Below are 16,069 nucleotides of genomic sequence, written 5' to 3'. Positions count from 1 at the left end.
GATCAGTCCTCTGCATCGGCCCGTGGTGGACGCTAGATGGGGTGTCAGACAAAGAGATTCGTCCAGGATTTACACGGTGAAACTTTCGCAGAAGTTGGAAGTGATGCCTGAGAAAATCAGGAGGGGCGCTCACGTCTGCTCACACAGAGCTCGTGTTATGAAATGCGATTTCTCAGGGCAGCAAACAGCGCGGTGCTCGCAGCTCTGGCTCCGCAGAGGGCAAGAGCCTCACAGGCAATTTCAGTCTGAGAGCAATGTTATCTCAACAAGGGAGAGCTTGAATAAAGAAATGTCACCTCGTGGTTCTCAGCAGATGAAGGAACACGATGTGGTCCTGAGAGTACAGAAATGGAAGGGCAGCTCTTAATCTCTCCAGGGTAAAGTGCAGCACCAAGCTGTGTCTTGGAAAGGATGAGTGGCTTCAGACCTTACAGTCCACTCTTTCTCCTTGTATCTGGGAGCGTGGAGCCTCTGCTGACTATGGAGACAACGAGGTGTCTGTACTAAATTCTTTGCTGTGATTTTGTGTCCTTCCACAACCAGCACGTCTCCCTAAATGCGTGAAATGCAAAGTAATGTGCCAGAAACAGCAGAGAGGAGGAGGAGAATGACCTCATTTATGCGTAAAGAAGGAGCAGCATGGGACACATCTATAGATCTTTTCCTTCCCATATGGGAGGGAGGTGGCATATATTTCCTATACAACAATAGGATGTATGCTGCCTAACAGGTACCAGATGGGTGTTTAAATAACCTTCAGCTGCAACATGTCATGCTGTTATCTCATTATCCCTTACAAGTTAAATGGGTTCAAGCTGGGCCTGGACATGGCTGAGATGTCTAATAGCGGTGGTGAGGCTGACACTGATGGCAATTTCCTTGAACAGCTGTCTGGAAGCTCCAAGTGGAGCACAGACCTGCAACGTGCAGCCTGCAGAGCCTGAGCACGGTGCTCTGCCTTTCCCACCTCCCCACAGAGCCTCAGCACGGCGCTGCTCATCATCATCACACATCAGCACGTGTCCCAATCAGCACAGAGACCAGTGGGCATGGGGTGGCAGTTGCAAAGGAGAAATAAGGTGTGCAGAGGTGGGCTGCTAAAGGCAAAGGGTACGAAGAGAAGAAAATCCCAGCCAAGAGTTCTGCCTGCCCTTTCTCTGCAGTCTGTATGTTGAAATTTTCTGTCACCCACCCATGGTCTGATTTGTAGGTTGTTGGTTTAAAGTCAGTGCTCCTGGCAGTTAGAGCTTGAGAGCTTGCTGCAGTATGGTACAGAGCGTGGAGGATTGGTGCAGCACAGGGCAGCATGCCTGACTGGGGGCTGGAGAGCCAGGGAAGGATGCATGTCTCCAGCAGGGTGATGGGAATGGGAGCTGCAGCCCTGACTTCATGCAGTGGAAGAAATTTGCAGGTAAGAGTTTTAGGGTCAGTGAAGCAACACTCTCCTGAGAAAGCCTGTGGCTTTGGGTGTATGGGTTTCTCCATATTTCCAAGTACTTCAGCAAATAGGTTTGGGACACAACTGCAGTTGTCTGCTGTTGACATGAGGTGCTGGGCTGGAAAGAGGATCTTGTGAAGATTTCTTGCCAGAGAAGTGGAAAACTCTCAGTGTTCATTTTTATTTCTACCCAAGCATATCTCCTTGCACAACACTTGTCTCGCTGCCTTCCGACCCTGACTGGACGCTCTTAGTGCTCAGAGTCTTTCCAACAGGCGTGTTTTTATTTTTTCCCTCCCGTTTGCGTGGTTTGAGTTTGTTTTCTTTCCCTGCTTCAATTTCAGCATCACGTTCCAAGTTATCCTTGTCCTAAACACCAAGACTAGGCAGCAACAGGAAAAGGCTGTCGTTCTGACGTACTTTGGGATCTGTTCAGAGCCTGGCTAAGCTCTGAGGACGGCATTAATGCTGTGGGAAGGCTCTGACTCATGGAACATGGTCATTTGTTGACCTTTCTATAATGTGATGGTAGCAGTAACACCAAACACCAAAATCTACGTGAATGTTGAGCAAACATCGTCTAATCCTGGCAACACCCAAGGAGTCAAAAGACTGTCATCCTCCTCTTGCAGCTAGGGAAAACGAGCCTTAAAGATGATGAATGTTCTTAACGTGACATTTTATGGCAAAGGGATTGGCAGCTCTGCTCTCTCTTTGGAATCTTTGCTGGAGAGCCTTGAGCAGATTAAAAAACCCTTGTCTGGGGTACAACAGCCCAGAGCTCCCGGTGCTGGTGTGTGCAGCTGTGCTGTGTGAGGAGGTGCAGTCTGACAGGGAAAGGTAGGGATGGACGTGGGGTAAGGGTGGAGGGAAACGTGGTGCATGTGGCCAGGCACATCTGTCCGTGTGAAATAGCTCCTTTGATCACAGCTGAATCCCTGTGAAATTCCAATGGACTCGCAGAGCTTTTGTTCTGAATGCTCCCTCTAGGAAACACAGCTGAGGCCCTACAGGATTTCCCATCTGGATGCCTCAAAGCCTTTTGCTCTGTCTGCAACATAGGCTCAGGGAAGAGACTCACCGTAATGTGCAGAGGAAGACAAATGGGGTTTTAAAGCTGAACCGGGTGGTTTTCAGCAGGTGGGGCCAAGCAGGTGGTGTTACCTGGTAGGGATGGGAGTGAAAGGAGCGGGAGGGGTGGTGCTTAATGCCGTGCTGGGTCTGCAGCGCTGGTGTGGGTGAGTGAAGCTGCTGTCTCGTGCTTCTCCCCTCCTGTGGGCACTTCCTTGAAAGGTAATGCTGTGTAGATATGTGCAAGGTGGCAAGCTGGTAGGGCACCTCCTGCCCTTTATAGGGCAAGAGCTGCTGCTGCCGTGTGTGTTTGATCTTTTAGAGGTATTAGCTCCATCCATCCAGCGCTAAGGAAGGAGATGGATGGGGAGCAGCTCTCTCAGAACAAACACAGGGAGGTTCTTAAGTGCCTGCAACTACAGTGGCTCTGTTTCTTCTCAGATCATAATGTACTTTTGAGGGGGAAAGAAGGGAAGGGGGGGAGGGGGAAATCAGCTCATTGGCTTTGGGGAAACTGAGGCACACTCTGAACTCTTCTAGTTTTGGGGCCAGGAATGAAGAGGTTGAGATACAGCTGCCCTGAGCTGTCTCTGCTCCCACCTAATTGCCTCTGGGCTCTGGTTTCAGGACTGGTGTCATGCAAGATCACAGTGAATAATGGATGGATTGGAAGTGATAGAGCCAGCGGATGGCTATCGGGTTGCACTTGCAGTTGAGATTGTTTTGTCTTGTAAACTAAACACTGCTCGTGCAGACATCTGTGGTTTAGTGATTAGATCTGGAATCCGGGCAAGGTGGTGTCACCCTGCATGGAGCAGCCCAGGGTGGATGTCGTTAGTTGTGCTGCAGCCTCCTCTTCAGTGGGATGGGGGTGCCACGAGACCTGGATTTCACCCATCTTAGGTTTGTTGGTTTTTTATTTTCTCCTTTTTTTTTTTGTTCTTTCAACTAGAATCTGGCTTTCACTGGGTTCCAATCTGGGGCTGGGATCTGCAGACTGGTTTTGCTCTGCATCCAGGCTTGGAAGCAGCTGAAGCAGAGTAGCTCTCATGTGAGCCAGCCTGTGTGGCTGTACAGAGCAAGAAATAACAGGGAAACTCTACCCCTGTGTTTACTTCTCTCTTAAAACTTGATTTCTGTTGCAGATAATAATAACTTAGAGACAAAGCCTGTGTGAAGGGGACAAAAACATTCTGCTCCAGGGAGGGTTGCTACAGGAATAGGATTACAGGCCATGAGACAAACTGTTCCCCAGCCATGGGCCCTCTGATGTGGCCAGTGCCTTGTACCTCATCCAACATACATACACCAGTGGGGCTATTAGCCAGACATCCCCATCCAGATCTTTGGGACCTTTAGCTGAAAGAAGGTATTAAAGTGCTCCATAGGTCTGGAATTGGACTAGAATCAGAGACTGTGCTTGGCTTGCAGCTCACAGAACAAAACACCCTGCTTTTTCACCCATCTCCTGTGGAAGAGACTTAAACACAGCTCACTAAAATAAGTCCTGCAAAGCAGCTATTGCAAACAAGGGCTCCAACACGAGCGAATTCCTGAGGTGATGAGTTATTGTGCAGCTGCTCCAGTTATGCAAGAAAACTGATTTGTAGGGCCTGATGTTATCCCATTGGTGTGGCCTTTGGGAGCTCTGGGAATGGCTGTGTCCCTGCAGCCTGCTGTGCTGGGCACTCCTGCACGTGCATGCAAATGCCATCCCATGCAAACTGTGCAAAACGATCTCACTCAGCTGCTTTCCTCTGCTCTTCCTTCTGCTGATAGGAAAAAGTCTTGTCCAGGAGCATGGACTGGAGTGTCTGCAAGCAGAATCCCAAGCAGCTGTGTCGTGGCTCTCTGATTTTCGTTATCAGCATTCCACATCATAATATCACGTAGTGTGCTGGGAGTTAAAGAGTTATTGCTCCAGTTTGGTGGATTGTTGATATTTCCAGGTACGTGGTTCTCAGGAGAGAAGAACTACAGATCCCAGAAGACCTCACTGTTCTGTTTCCATTTTCTGTTTGGAGGGGAAGATAAAAAGAGGACGAGACATTCCCTTATTTTACTGCTCCTCACTGCTGTGTGTGCACTCTCTCATCTTCAGCATTAGAGTAAGGCCTTCAGTTTTGGGTGCTCTCTCTCTCATTTATTTGATTTACTAGTTTCAATTCCAATTATATTGTATTATATTGTGCTATCTTGCACTCCACTGTCATATTTAGTAAATGTTCTCCCTTAGCTCGATGACACTGTTTTGTTTGTAGGCACATCTCTGCCTATTCCCATTTTTTCCCTTCCTCATCTCCTGGGGCATGAATGCATGGGTCCCCCATTAGTCACAGAACTGGGCTGAACTGCCCCAAAACAAGTGACAAGCTGTCACTCAGTCTCCTGGATGGTTCTGCTGTTTGAGCAGGGCCAGCTGCACAGTGCTAACCCCTCTGCTCCTGCAGAATCCATGTGAGAAGTGCTCAGTGAGCACCTGTTGGGTTGTGCTCCATGTCCAATGCTGAACCACTGGGGGGGAGTCACTCCTGTATATGAGACATGGAGACATCTATCAGCGTTGACTGTAGAGAGTCTGGAAAGTGTAGGTTCTCTTTCCTACGTTGTCTTACAGGGGAGGAAAATGGAGTTCTGTGAATAGAAGGTTGCATGCAGGGCTTCGGTATCCAGCTATTGTTAAGATGTATTTGAGAGCTGGGAACCCCCTGGCTAGCGGTGAGCTGGAACAAATCAAGGACAGGAGGATGGACATGCTCCACAAAGAGCAGGGTTTGCTCTGTGCAAACAGCATGCCAAGAGGGAGACCGAGCTGGGGTGCAGAAAGACCCGAAGGAACAGAGCGAAGCAGATTGGTCAGATGGCTGTGGGGTGACGTCCCAGGCCTGTCTTCTGCAAGAACACAGTTGGAATTGCTTCGTTTTAGGAGCAGCCTCTCCAGAGCAATAAGCAGCTTGGTATGGAGACATCCTAGAGCCCAAAGAGAGGATCTGTGGCATTTAAAAGAAAAATGAGCCAAAGGACTGCTGGAGCAGTGAGTTGGGAGTCATGTGCTGGTCATCTGCTTGCCTCAGCGTTGGAGGGAAATAAGAAGTATGGTTAGGATAATCAGAAGCATGGAGGAATCTCCTTTGAAGAGAGATGAAAGTGAATGGGGTGTGATAAAGCTGAGTAAGAGGTAATTTCACAGACGTATATCAAAGGAGGAGTATGCTAGACAAAGCTGAGCAATAATCGCCATTCTTCCTAACCCCCAGCGTGTCTCCCCATGACATGAACAAGAGGGGAGGCAGATCCTATGAACAGATTATCGTCATCATCTTCACTTAAACTGTGTTTTATTGTGGGAATCATCGTCCCAGGAAGTAATTTAGTTTCAACAGTTTGGAAAGTGAATCGACGCGTATAATTATTGAGCGCTACCGTCAGCTATGACAGCAACCCGGGAAAGAGAATTAAACCTAGTGATTCAGAGCTTAAATTAATCCTCAGGTTCTGAAAGGTCAATGAATCAGGGTGTGTATGAGGTCAGTTTGCTGCTCCCTGCTCTCCCTACAGGGGCTGTGGGGCCTTGGAATGGTGATGGACACCAGGGCTGGTATGGCTGGGCACCTCCGTGCTCTTGTTGGAGAGCAGCAGCCCCCTCCCAGCACAAACCAGCACACTCCTGTCCCTTTCATTGCCTTACTCTCCTCGTGGGACAGCTCTGGCCTCCATCCCACAGCTCCCATCTCTTCTCGCTTCCCATGACTTCTTCCCAACCGGTTCCCATCTAATGGGTGAGCTCTTCTTGTTCATTTTTAGCCATGTTGATGGCACCATCAGTAGAAATGTCTGTGCTAGAAAGATGCCTTCTGCTGTTTTGTAAATATTTGTATGGAGAGCATACCTCCTCGTGGAAGGCTGCGTAAAGCAGTCATGGTTCCATAAACACAGCTTGGGGCAGACCTCTGAGCACACGTCATGGCCATGGGGGCAGAGCCTGCAGGTCAGGGGAGCCATCAAAGCTCGGGACCTGGATGGGTTGCTGGTGCTGCTGGTGGTTTGCATGGAGAGAGAAGCCAGGACAGTAAGTCCAAGTGCTGGACTCCATGCTCAAGTTGTTGCTTGCAAGGGTTTCTCTGCTTCACTGCATCATTCACACCACGTTCTGCTCTTGTTAAAGATGGAATATTAGTCTGGATTGTGTGGTCCTACATCCCTTTCTCTTTCCTCACTGTGGTTTTTGATTGCTTCGTAAATCCCACATGCTGTGCTGCACAGGGCGTGCGATCCTTGCTGCAATGTCCAGAAAGCAGCCTGTGAGCTACATTCCTTTCTCCTTATCTCCTGCTCCAGCACTTAAGATGTGACTCCTGGGTCTTGAGCTGTGAGTGCACAAGAAGAGCTCCCAGGCAGCGAGGGCTGTAAACAACACAGCTAAAGGACTCCCTGCTTTCCAGGCTGATTGCAGCGAGGATGCTCTTTGCATCATACATGAGAGGTATTTACTGATAAACGTCAGCATTCAGGATCTGGACCACCTTTCTCCTGGTTGCTGAGATGCAAACATGATGCTGCCAACAGGAGACTGAATGACACACCGTGCCACCAGCCCAGGAAAAGAAAGGGAAAGTTTCAAAATCTGGAATATTGCGCACAGGCTGACTTCATCCAAACTGTGGAAAAAACCTCAAACCACCAAGAAGCTCTTACTGGTCTGAGTCAGGCACCCTGGGTTCTTAGCAAGCAAGCTGAAAGACTGATGGAGGTAAAAGTTGAGGAGCTGGGAGCTCAAATGTCTTTGCTCAGGGTTGCTGCAAAAAGGCTGCCCAATGCCTTGCTCTGAGAAGTGAGATCAGCATCGGTGATAAAGAGATTTAGAAAACATGACCTATAGGGAGAGGTGGGAGGGATTAGTGCTGTTTAGTCTAGGAGTGATGGAGGGGACAAAGAACTCAAGGCTTTGAAAATGAGGTCTGCCTTTTGGAGAGCGTCATGGGGAGCCAAAGTGTGCCCCAGTTCCCCTTCCTTTGTCATGCAGTGTGTGGAGGCAGGGCTGTGCAGAACCCTTCACCTTTGATCTTGCTCAAGAGAATCCCCCCATGGCAACTGTAGTTACTTCATATGTTTGCAAATGCTTGCTTCGAGTCTAGGAAATGCTTCCCGATTTTGGAGTGTTTGGCAGTAGGACTTATTTCTCTTCCCCCCCTCTCCCCCCCCCAGCCTGGCTGGGAAAGCCCCTCTTTTTGGTCAGTGACATAAGTGGTGTTTGCCTGTTGTTTATTGGCATCTGATTCAGGGGAAGAAACACGATGCAAGTTGCTGCAGTGGGATAAAGTGAGAGATGCTGGCTTCCCACACACCTAGCCCTGTCCCCAGCTCCCACCATGGCCCCATGGCAGCTGCAGGTGCAGGTCTGCCTGGAGCCTGTTTGGACTGCTGGGTGGAATGGAGTGGAAAAGAGCATCCCTCCCAGCTGGGCTATATCTCTGCAGCCTCGCCAAGGAATTCTTCCCTCTAAGAGACAGCTCAGGCGTGAATCCATGTGAGGCTCAGAACAAGAAAATCTGATCTGCCTCCCACATGCTCACAGCCTCTTGGCTGCTTTTCCAGCAGCCCTTCCTTGCTGTCCCACCAGCAAGGGACAGTGACAGCCCCGCAGTTGTGGTGGCTGGGAGCAGGGCAGCAGATGGATGGAGCTGGGGCTGCCCAAGGAACAGCAGCATCCTCTGCTCCTGCTGTGTCCCAGACCAGAGATGCTGCATCCCTTCCCCAGGCCTCTCTGCCGCTGCCAGCATCTGGTCTTTGGGAGAGTCCCATTGAGAGGCCTCAGACACGAGGAATGTGCGTAGCTTCTGCCAGTACAGCTGCAGGGAAGATGCTTTGCAGTGCACCACAGACAAAATCTCCTGGAGTTTGAAGAATTTGGATCTTGCCTGTTTGTTTTAGGCTTTGAGGCACTTTGCCATATCTCCTCCCATGCTTCACGCTGCAGTGAAGACCCCAGGAGCTGGGGAACAGGGAGCTGCATGTGAAGCAAGGGGATTTCACCCTCATGTGGAGCACGGGGTGCATCATGAGTCGGGCTAATCACCTCTTTCCTGATGTGACCTTTCATGCGGGCTGAGGGAGAAGGGCAGGTGGAGCACCTTTCTCTTTAATTAAGGAATATCTAAGCTGACTCATGCCTTTACTTGAAGCTGTGGTTGCATTGGAGCAGGAGCAATCTCCCGTGGGCTGCCGGATTTCCCTTGCACAGCAAAGGGCAAGTGATGGCTGGGGCAGGGCATGCCTGCAAACTGTGTGACGGGAGACGTGGGAGACAGTGGGGAAGGAGGGCACTGAATGGGCAGGAGTATAGCTGGGGGCCTTCTGCAGTCATGGGCTGAGCTGCAGCCTAAGGGAAAACAAAATCTTCCTCTACCAGGCAGCAAAATGGGGAATTGTCCATTTGGGCAATGAGAAATGCCCTCTGCAGTCACAGCCGTGCCACCGTGCCACACACATCTGTGCCCCAGTGGGAAGGATTTCTGACACAAGCAGCCCTCTCACTTTTAGGTGCCACCAGGAAATGACCCAGCACAGCAGTGCTGGAAAAACACAGTTATAATGCTGTGGTGTAACTCAGCTGCTCAAATAAACAGTTCCCTGTGTGGGAAATGAGAGCAGCTTTTATCCCTTCTAAAGAACCTAAAGAAGGGTTGTTATTAAAGGCTTCTATTTTTAAGCACTTCTCTCAGGCACTTCCCATGAATTTTTCTTTCCTTCTTCCTGCTCCTCGTTCCTCCTCCAACGAAACCCTCCACCTTCCCACAGCTCCTGGGATCATTCTGACCTGATGGTGCATCTTCAACCCTTTCAGAGCCCAACCCTGACTCCTGTTAACCGTTCACCCGCAGAACGCAGTGCTTTCCACCAGCAGCATTGGCACAGGGCAGGTCCTTGGGCTGCGACCTCATGTGCTCGAGGCTTTGTGGCACAGCTGCGTTATGTTGCCCTCAGGACCTGCTCTTGTTCAGGCAACAGCTCCATCCTAGCAGGATGTGCTCCGTGTAGGAGGATCAGCAGCTGCCTTCTGCCCCAATTAATGGGGCAGCTGAACACGGTCCTGGAAGCTGCACTGCCGCAGGCCAGAAGGTGCCGCCCTGCCATGGACATGTCCAACAGCACGAGGCCCCTCAACGTGAGGCACCCCAGCAGCACCACGTCTGCCCTCTGTGCTGCTCTGCCCCCTCATTCCTATCCAGGTGGGTGCTGTGCCCGCCCCTCTGCAGGGCTGTACACCCAGCACATCCGATGCACGTGGGGCTGGGGCTGCTCCTAGGCTCACATCCGGACAACCCAACGTTCTCCATCTCCCCGTTTGCTGCTGGAGCAAACAAGAGAAGTCCTGGCTTGTCAGCAGCTGGTACTGAGCTTGTGCATAATTCCTGCTGCTCAGCAAGGTGTGCTGATCCCTGGGGAGGTGCAGAGGCAGATACAGAGAGAAGGCTGCTGGTGTCTGCTCTGTCCAGGGGGTGCCACCGCTGTTGCATTGCTGGGACAGCTGTCCTTGTGCAGCAGGACCTGAGCACGATCCTGGGCCGTGACATTCCTGCTCATTGCTCTGGTTTCTCTTGGAGCAAAGTGTGCTCATTTGGCAGTTAAAAAGCACTGCAGAACAAAGTCAGTCCTACAGGTAGCAATGCTTCGATGGATTCTTTTGCAAGGAGCAAACCATCCTACTCTGCTCATGGGCTTATTTTGTGGCTGGAAACAACTATTTTAGTCCAAACCAGAAAGAACTACTCACATACCCAGAATATTCATTTTCCAGTCGATGTCTGAAAGTATCCATTTGCTTGAAATAGATCTTTTTGTGTGCGTAAAGGAACTGAGTCCCCAGTCCAGCCCTTGTAAGCTCAGAGAGCTCTCTGCCAGCGCTGGGGCCGCGCAAGGGAAGGAGGAGTTAAAGGTTTGCAGTGCAGGAGCAGCCAAGCTCCGACCCTCCTTGCAGGCGTAGATCCTCTCACTCTTCCCTTCTGATGGCTGGGAAATCCAGCTCCAAACTCAGATGCCCCTTTTTAGGCTAGAATCAGCCTGCACCCAGCTCCCCTGATTCGCGTTTTGGGAGAAAAGCAAGCGGAGCTGCCCCAGGGACGGGTTGGTCTGTATTTCCCTCTGCAGGTTGGGGGCTTTGGGGTTCTCCTTTTGGGTTTTGGGATCCTCTGTGGCTTTGGGACCTCCCAAGGACAATCCAGTCTGGTGGGCAATGTGGGTAGCTGGAAAGAGGGCCAGGTCTGTCCCTGTCCCCTTGGCAGGTGGTGCCGAGGGGAGGGCTGGCTGCCTGTGCAAAGTGCTCAGTCCTTGTGGGGCGGGACTGGGAGCACTGCCACGCAGGGCTGTGGGACTGGGACGGAGCTGGGCTGGGTGCAGCAGAGGTAGGTACCTTCTTTCTCCCGTCTCCTCCTCCCTGGGGCTGCCGATGAGCAAGGAATGCTCTGTGCAGCTCTGGGCATGAGCAGAAGGGGAGATCTGTGGGGTGTTGTAGGACAGGCTGATGTATCGAAGGAGCTGGATCCCAGCTCAGAGCATCCAAGGCACACGGTGGGGTCCGGGTACCACTTGCCAGTAGTTCAACTCTGTTTCGCTGGTGGATGACCCTGTGGGGGCAGTGGGGCTGGGGGCTGGGGGCTGAAGCATTGCCTTCCTGTCCCCCTCTGCAGGGCCAAGGCAGGAGCTCCCACAATGATGGGGAACACCGTGTTCCTGTCATTCACCTTCTACAGCACGATCCTGATTCTAAAGATGTATGTCGTTGCCATCATCACGGGACAAGTGAGGCTCAGGAAGAAGGTACGTCCCAGCTTCCTTTCCCTCCCTCGCCCCTCCTGCCTTTTGCTGGGGTTTCTGCGTGGATTTACTACAAACCCTTTCTTCTTTTCGTCCTGCAAAAGCCAACAGGGTTTTGCAGAAGCAAGCTGAGTTTTCTTTGACTTCAGTTGAAAGCAAAACAGGTTTTCTAGCTGTGGCAGATAGCCATCTCGCTTCTCTTTGGCTCTTTCTGTTTGCTTCCACCATCTGCAGCCTGATGTTTATCATTTCTGAATCCTAATCTAAATAGTAATTTCAGATGCAAAATACCATGCAGGTGAGCTGCTGCTCTGTTTACATTCATTTGCCATGTCTGAGAGAAAAGAAAGAGAAAAGTTTAAGGACAAATGATTGAAATGCCAGAAAAATTCTTGCAATGTGGCAGCAGGCTTCTGTGCTGCAGGAGAGCGAAGTCACAGGGAGCAGAAACAATAGCTGGAGGAAATGGCTCTTGGACGTGGGGACAGCAGCAGGGATTGAGGCACAGCTCAGCCCTGCAGAAAAAAACCTGGAAGTATTTGAGGCGTTTCTGAATGCACCAGCAGAGAGGGAGGGAGATGGTTCTGCTCCCAGGCCAAAGGCAGAAGCGGGTTCTGCATTGTGGCGTCGCTGGAGCTGGGGATGTGGATCCCATTCTTCCCAGGGAAAGCAGTAGTGCCAAGGAGCCAGCCAGGGGATTTTCTGCCTCAGTAGGGCAAAGCCATCCATCATTTGCTGTTATCTTTTGGCTGCTGCCTTTGGTGTCTGCAAGCTCTGTGCAGGAGGCTGGCAAAGTCTCCCAATGGATTTCATGGAGAGAAACGCCTGCGCCGAAGGCACCCGGGAGATACCTGATGTACTGAGATCTGCTCCATTCATTACTTTTTTCCTGCTCCATTCTTTTTTTTTTTTTTAACCTCCCCTTTTGAAAACTGCATGAAAATAACCCCTAGAGCCCTCCCAGAGATATCAGGAGCTGCATCCTTGACAGTCCTGCATGGGGACACTCTTTTGCAGGCGTTTGCTAACCCAGAGGATGCGCTGCGCAATGGAGGGCTGCAGTACTACCGTGAGGACCCTGATGTGGAGCGCTGCCGCAGGCGAGTACAGAGCCAGCATCCCGCCCCAAAAGGGCAGCAGGAAGCTGGAAGGCTCATTAATTAGCTAATTGCACAGCTAGGTGGAATGCCCTGAGGTCCGAGGCAGGACCCCGTGAACCAGGGCAGCTCAATCATTAATGGAAGCGCGCTGTGTGTGGAAGGATTGGGGTTTGGGGGTCAATGGGTGCAATGAGACTGAGTCCTCAGTGTTGAATTCGGGGTGACCCAGCTCTGTGCTTGCCTTCAGTTCCCTGCAGGAGGTGGCAGGGCATTGGCCCAGGCACTGCATGGGCTGGTTCTGCACAGGAAGGGAGGCTGGAGCCGTGCTGAGCCCTGCTGCCAGCTCTGCTTCACCAAACATCCGATAGCACCAAGCCACAGGCTGCCAGGGAGAGGAGGAGGAGATAGATGAGCTGTTCCTTTGCTAAGAAAAATAAAATAGTAGTGATAATAATGATCACCCTCTTTCGATGAGTCAGAAAGGACCAGCTTCCATAAAAATAAATAACCAGAGCTGCAGTGGCGGCGGTGTTCAGAAGTCTGGGGTTTGTGCAATGAGCACATGCCAGCTCAGACCTTGCTAATGTGTTTGCAGCCATGGAGAGGGCAAATCACCCTCAAGGTCGGTGCGTGAACGGGAGGTATCAGGGGGCTGGGGGCTGTGTGGAGCCTTGCACAGATGGAGGAGAAGGGTCTCACAGCACAGCTCATCTTTCATTTCCCAAGTCTGGCCCCACTCGCATGCAGGGGGGCTCGGAGCCCTTCGGGAGCTACGCTCACCCCATCAGCAGGCTGGAAGCCAGGTGGGAAGGAGCAACCTGTTTCTCTTCACAGGGCACATCGCAACGACATGGAGAACATCTTCCCCTTCCTCTTCCTCGGAGCTGTGTACTCTCTGCTGGAGCCCAGTCCTGCAGTGGCCAGGATCCACTTCTTCATCTTCTGTGCGGGACGCATCATGCACACCGTGGCCTACCTGCTGAAGCTGAGGGCTCCCACACGATCCGTGGCATACAGCGTGGCACAGCTGCCCTGCTTCTCCATGGCCCTGCAGATCCTCCTGGCAGCTGCCCCGTATTGGTAGCACCCAACCGAGCAGAGCACCCAAGCCCCCATTCTGCTCTGTTCAGCTGTGCCAGTACTGAGACGTTCCTGGTGGGGGCGTGAGTGGGTGCTGCAGGGATGTGTGGGGTGGCCTCGGTAAGGTCACTGGGCCTGCTGTTGAAATTGGGGCAGGGGAAGTGGGCAGGGGATGCCTAGCAGCTTTCCCTCATTCCTGTCCTCGAGGAAGGGGTGTCATCAGAGGAAAAGACATTTTCTGACCCAGCATGGGATGGGGAATGCTGCCCTTGATCAGCAGCAGAATCAGGAGGGAAAAACCACCACGGTCTCACAGCTCTGCAAGAACTCTTGGTTGGTGGATGTGGGTGTTTGCAGGGAGGGAGACAAGCTTTTGATCCGGTCCCAGCCTCAACACGGGATGCAGCAGGGACTGCCAGAGCAGCCCGCAGAAATCACTGCCCTGCAGAGAGCTGTGTGCCTGCAGCCATGTGCTGCCGCTGCCTGGAAATGCTCTGAGAGATGCTTTCAATTTGCACCCCAAGCTGTGCCCTGGGAGGAGGGCTCTGCTGTTCTTCTGTGCTGCGTGAGGATGGCCAACCCTACTGTGCCACACAGCTGTCCTTAGGGATGATGCTGGGGCAGCCTCATGGAGGGCAGGGCAGGAGGAAGGCTCTGAGGACAATGCAAAGCTTTGCTAAGATTGCAGTGAGAAAGCAGAGTGAGCAGAAAATAAAATCCTGTCTTAAGCACTAAAGCTCTTCCCTTTGCTGTGCTCTCCTCTGGGATCCTCTCACCAAGACCCCACTGAGTATCAATGGGAAGCAGGGCAGCTCAGGTAGATTCTCAGAGCTTCACCCAGCTCACAGAGGGCTCCCAGCCCAGCAGTGGCCATGGCCTTGGGCTGAGTTCTTTGGGAGATTTGGAGCACAGCACTCTGCTCTCCTGGGTGCAGCAGGAGGGCTGCAGGTCCCACAGTTTGCTCTTGGTCCCCTCTTGCTCACACAGCCCCAGCTTAGCAGATGTCTTCATAATACCCCTTTCAGTGAGCCCATGCTGCCTCACACGGTGCACAAGGTCTCCAAACCCCTGCACGTTTCCCTCCTGCTGCATATGCATCCTAGTGGCAGGAAGCAAGTATTCCCAATAAAAACAAATCATTGTGCTCTGCTACATCCTTCCTTGAGAGCTGCCGATGCAGCTGGGCAGCAGCTGGGGCCGGGTCCAGCTGCAGGGAACGCTGAGCCTCGCAGGGCCAGGAGCGTCCTGGGGCTTCTGGAGAGCTGAGCACCCTTCCCCCAGCCCACCTGCAGCTCTTGGCATTATCAGGGCCAATCCTTTAAATGCAGAGAAGCTGGGGCTCGTAGTGCAGCCATGCTTGGTTCTCCTGCCTTGAGCAGCCCAAAGTTTGGTGTGTGCCCAGCTCTCCTCCAAGCAGGCTTTTGCTATAAGATGCTTTTTCCAAGCAAGCTGTCTCTGTGCCCTGCCTGCACTTCTTCCCAATGGAGAAGCTTAAATCCTGGAGGGCTGAAGCTGTTCAGCTAAGGTGTGGTTGCTCTCTTACAGCTTCCAAAGGAGCTGTCTGTGTTTTCCATGCTCAGCAGTCCCTTCCTTCTCTAGGAAGCCAACACCTTGCTTCCTTGGTTTCCTCCTATTTTCTTCAGCTGTTGGTGTTTGGGAGGTGCTGCCTTTCTGTGTCTGCATCCGCATTAATGGCTGAGATGGACAAAATGGTCCCACGTGACAGATTTTTTTTTCCCTCACTACTTCTTGTTTTCCAGTAAGAAAGGCGGTGCTTTATAAGATGGACTCCATCCAGTACGTGCTGCTGTGTGTAGGGATGTAGCTGTGGGGACCGGGGCTTTGGGGTGGGAAGGAAAATCTAAGAGCCCCCTCTAACCCCTATCCAACGCCTGGGGGTGATGCCCTGCTCAGGGAAGCTGAGGTTATTTGCAGAGCTCTGCTTACTTCTTTCTTTATTAAAAAAAAATAAACCCTGCTGTACTGGCTGCAGGGGGAAAAGCTTGGGAATGTGAACTCTAATGCCTTCAAAAAAACAAATAGAAAAGGCCCACGAGGCAAATTTCAAAGAGGCACAGCCACTGAGCCTATTTTGAAATGCTGGGAGCTGATGGGAGTGTGGATGGAGCCCAACTCGTCCCCGCATGGCCAGAACTGGAGCTGGGACTGCATCGCTGCGGTGCATCAACATGAGGAACAGCCTTGTGCCCTGCTTTATTCCCAAGGGCATGTCAAGCTGCTGTCCCCCGAAGCAGGACGGTGTCCCCAGTGTCCCCTGCAGCTCTCGGAGGGAGGCACTGGTGGCTGTACCCACGAGTGCTTGAGCTGTGCCAACCATTTGTTTCTCACACCTGGCTTACAGCTGAAACGGTAATGCAGCAAAACCCACCTGGGATCGCACGTCTGCCAAGTTCGGTGCTTAAAGATTTGGGTGTGATTCACTCCGCCAGCGTGTCTTCCTCTCCAACGTCACCGAGCCCGAGGAATCTGAAGGTGGGATGGGGGAAGCAAGTGCGGACCCAGCGACACATCCCTGCCCCTCCTGCACCTTCCGGACACCTCAGCC

General features: G+C 52.0%; 1 protein-coding gene across 6 annotated transcripts; it reads left to right on the top strand.

Annotated features, from left to right (window-relative positions):
• The first annotated feature begins 2,194 nt into the window (after nucleotides 1-2,194).
• PTGES (prostaglandin E synthase) lies at nucleotides 2,195-14,239 on the top strand. Of its 6 annotated transcripts, none has more exons than XM_052669260.1 (4): nucleotides 2,195-2,278; nucleotides 11,197-11,326; nucleotides 12,341-12,423; nucleotides 13,258-14,239. In XM_052669260.1, the coding sequence occupies exons 2-4, from the start codon at nucleotides 11,219-11,221 to the stop codon at nucleotides 13,505-13,507; spliced, it is 441 nt and encodes a 146-aa protein (XP_052525220.1). In that variant the 5' UTR covers nucleotides 2,195-2,278; nucleotides 11,197-11,218; the 3' UTR covers nucleotides 13,508-14,239. The 6 variants fall into 6 exon arrangements, with proteins under 6 accessions (XP_052525220.1, XP_052525222.1, XP_052525227.1 ...); XM_052669262.1 differs by lacking the exon at nucleotides 2,195-2,278 and adding an exon at nucleotides 3,360-3,412; XM_052669267.1 differs by lacking the exon at nucleotides 2,195-2,278 and adding an exon at nucleotides 10,461-10,633.
• The last annotated feature ends 1,830 nt before the right edge of the window (nucleotides 14,240-16,069 follow it).

The sequence above is a fragment of the Tympanuchus pallidicinctus genome, unplaced genomic scaffold, assembly GCF_026119805.1.
Source record: "Tympanuchus pallidicinctus isolate F22 unplaced genomic scaffold, pur_lepc_1.0 scaffold8, whole genome shotgun sequence".
Taxonomy (NCBI): domain Eukaryota; kingdom Metazoa; phylum Chordata; class Aves; order Galliformes; family Phasianidae; genus Tympanuchus; species Tympanuchus pallidicinctus.
Note: the sequence above shows the minus strand (reverse complement) of the source record. Positions and strands in the feature narration are given on the sequence as shown.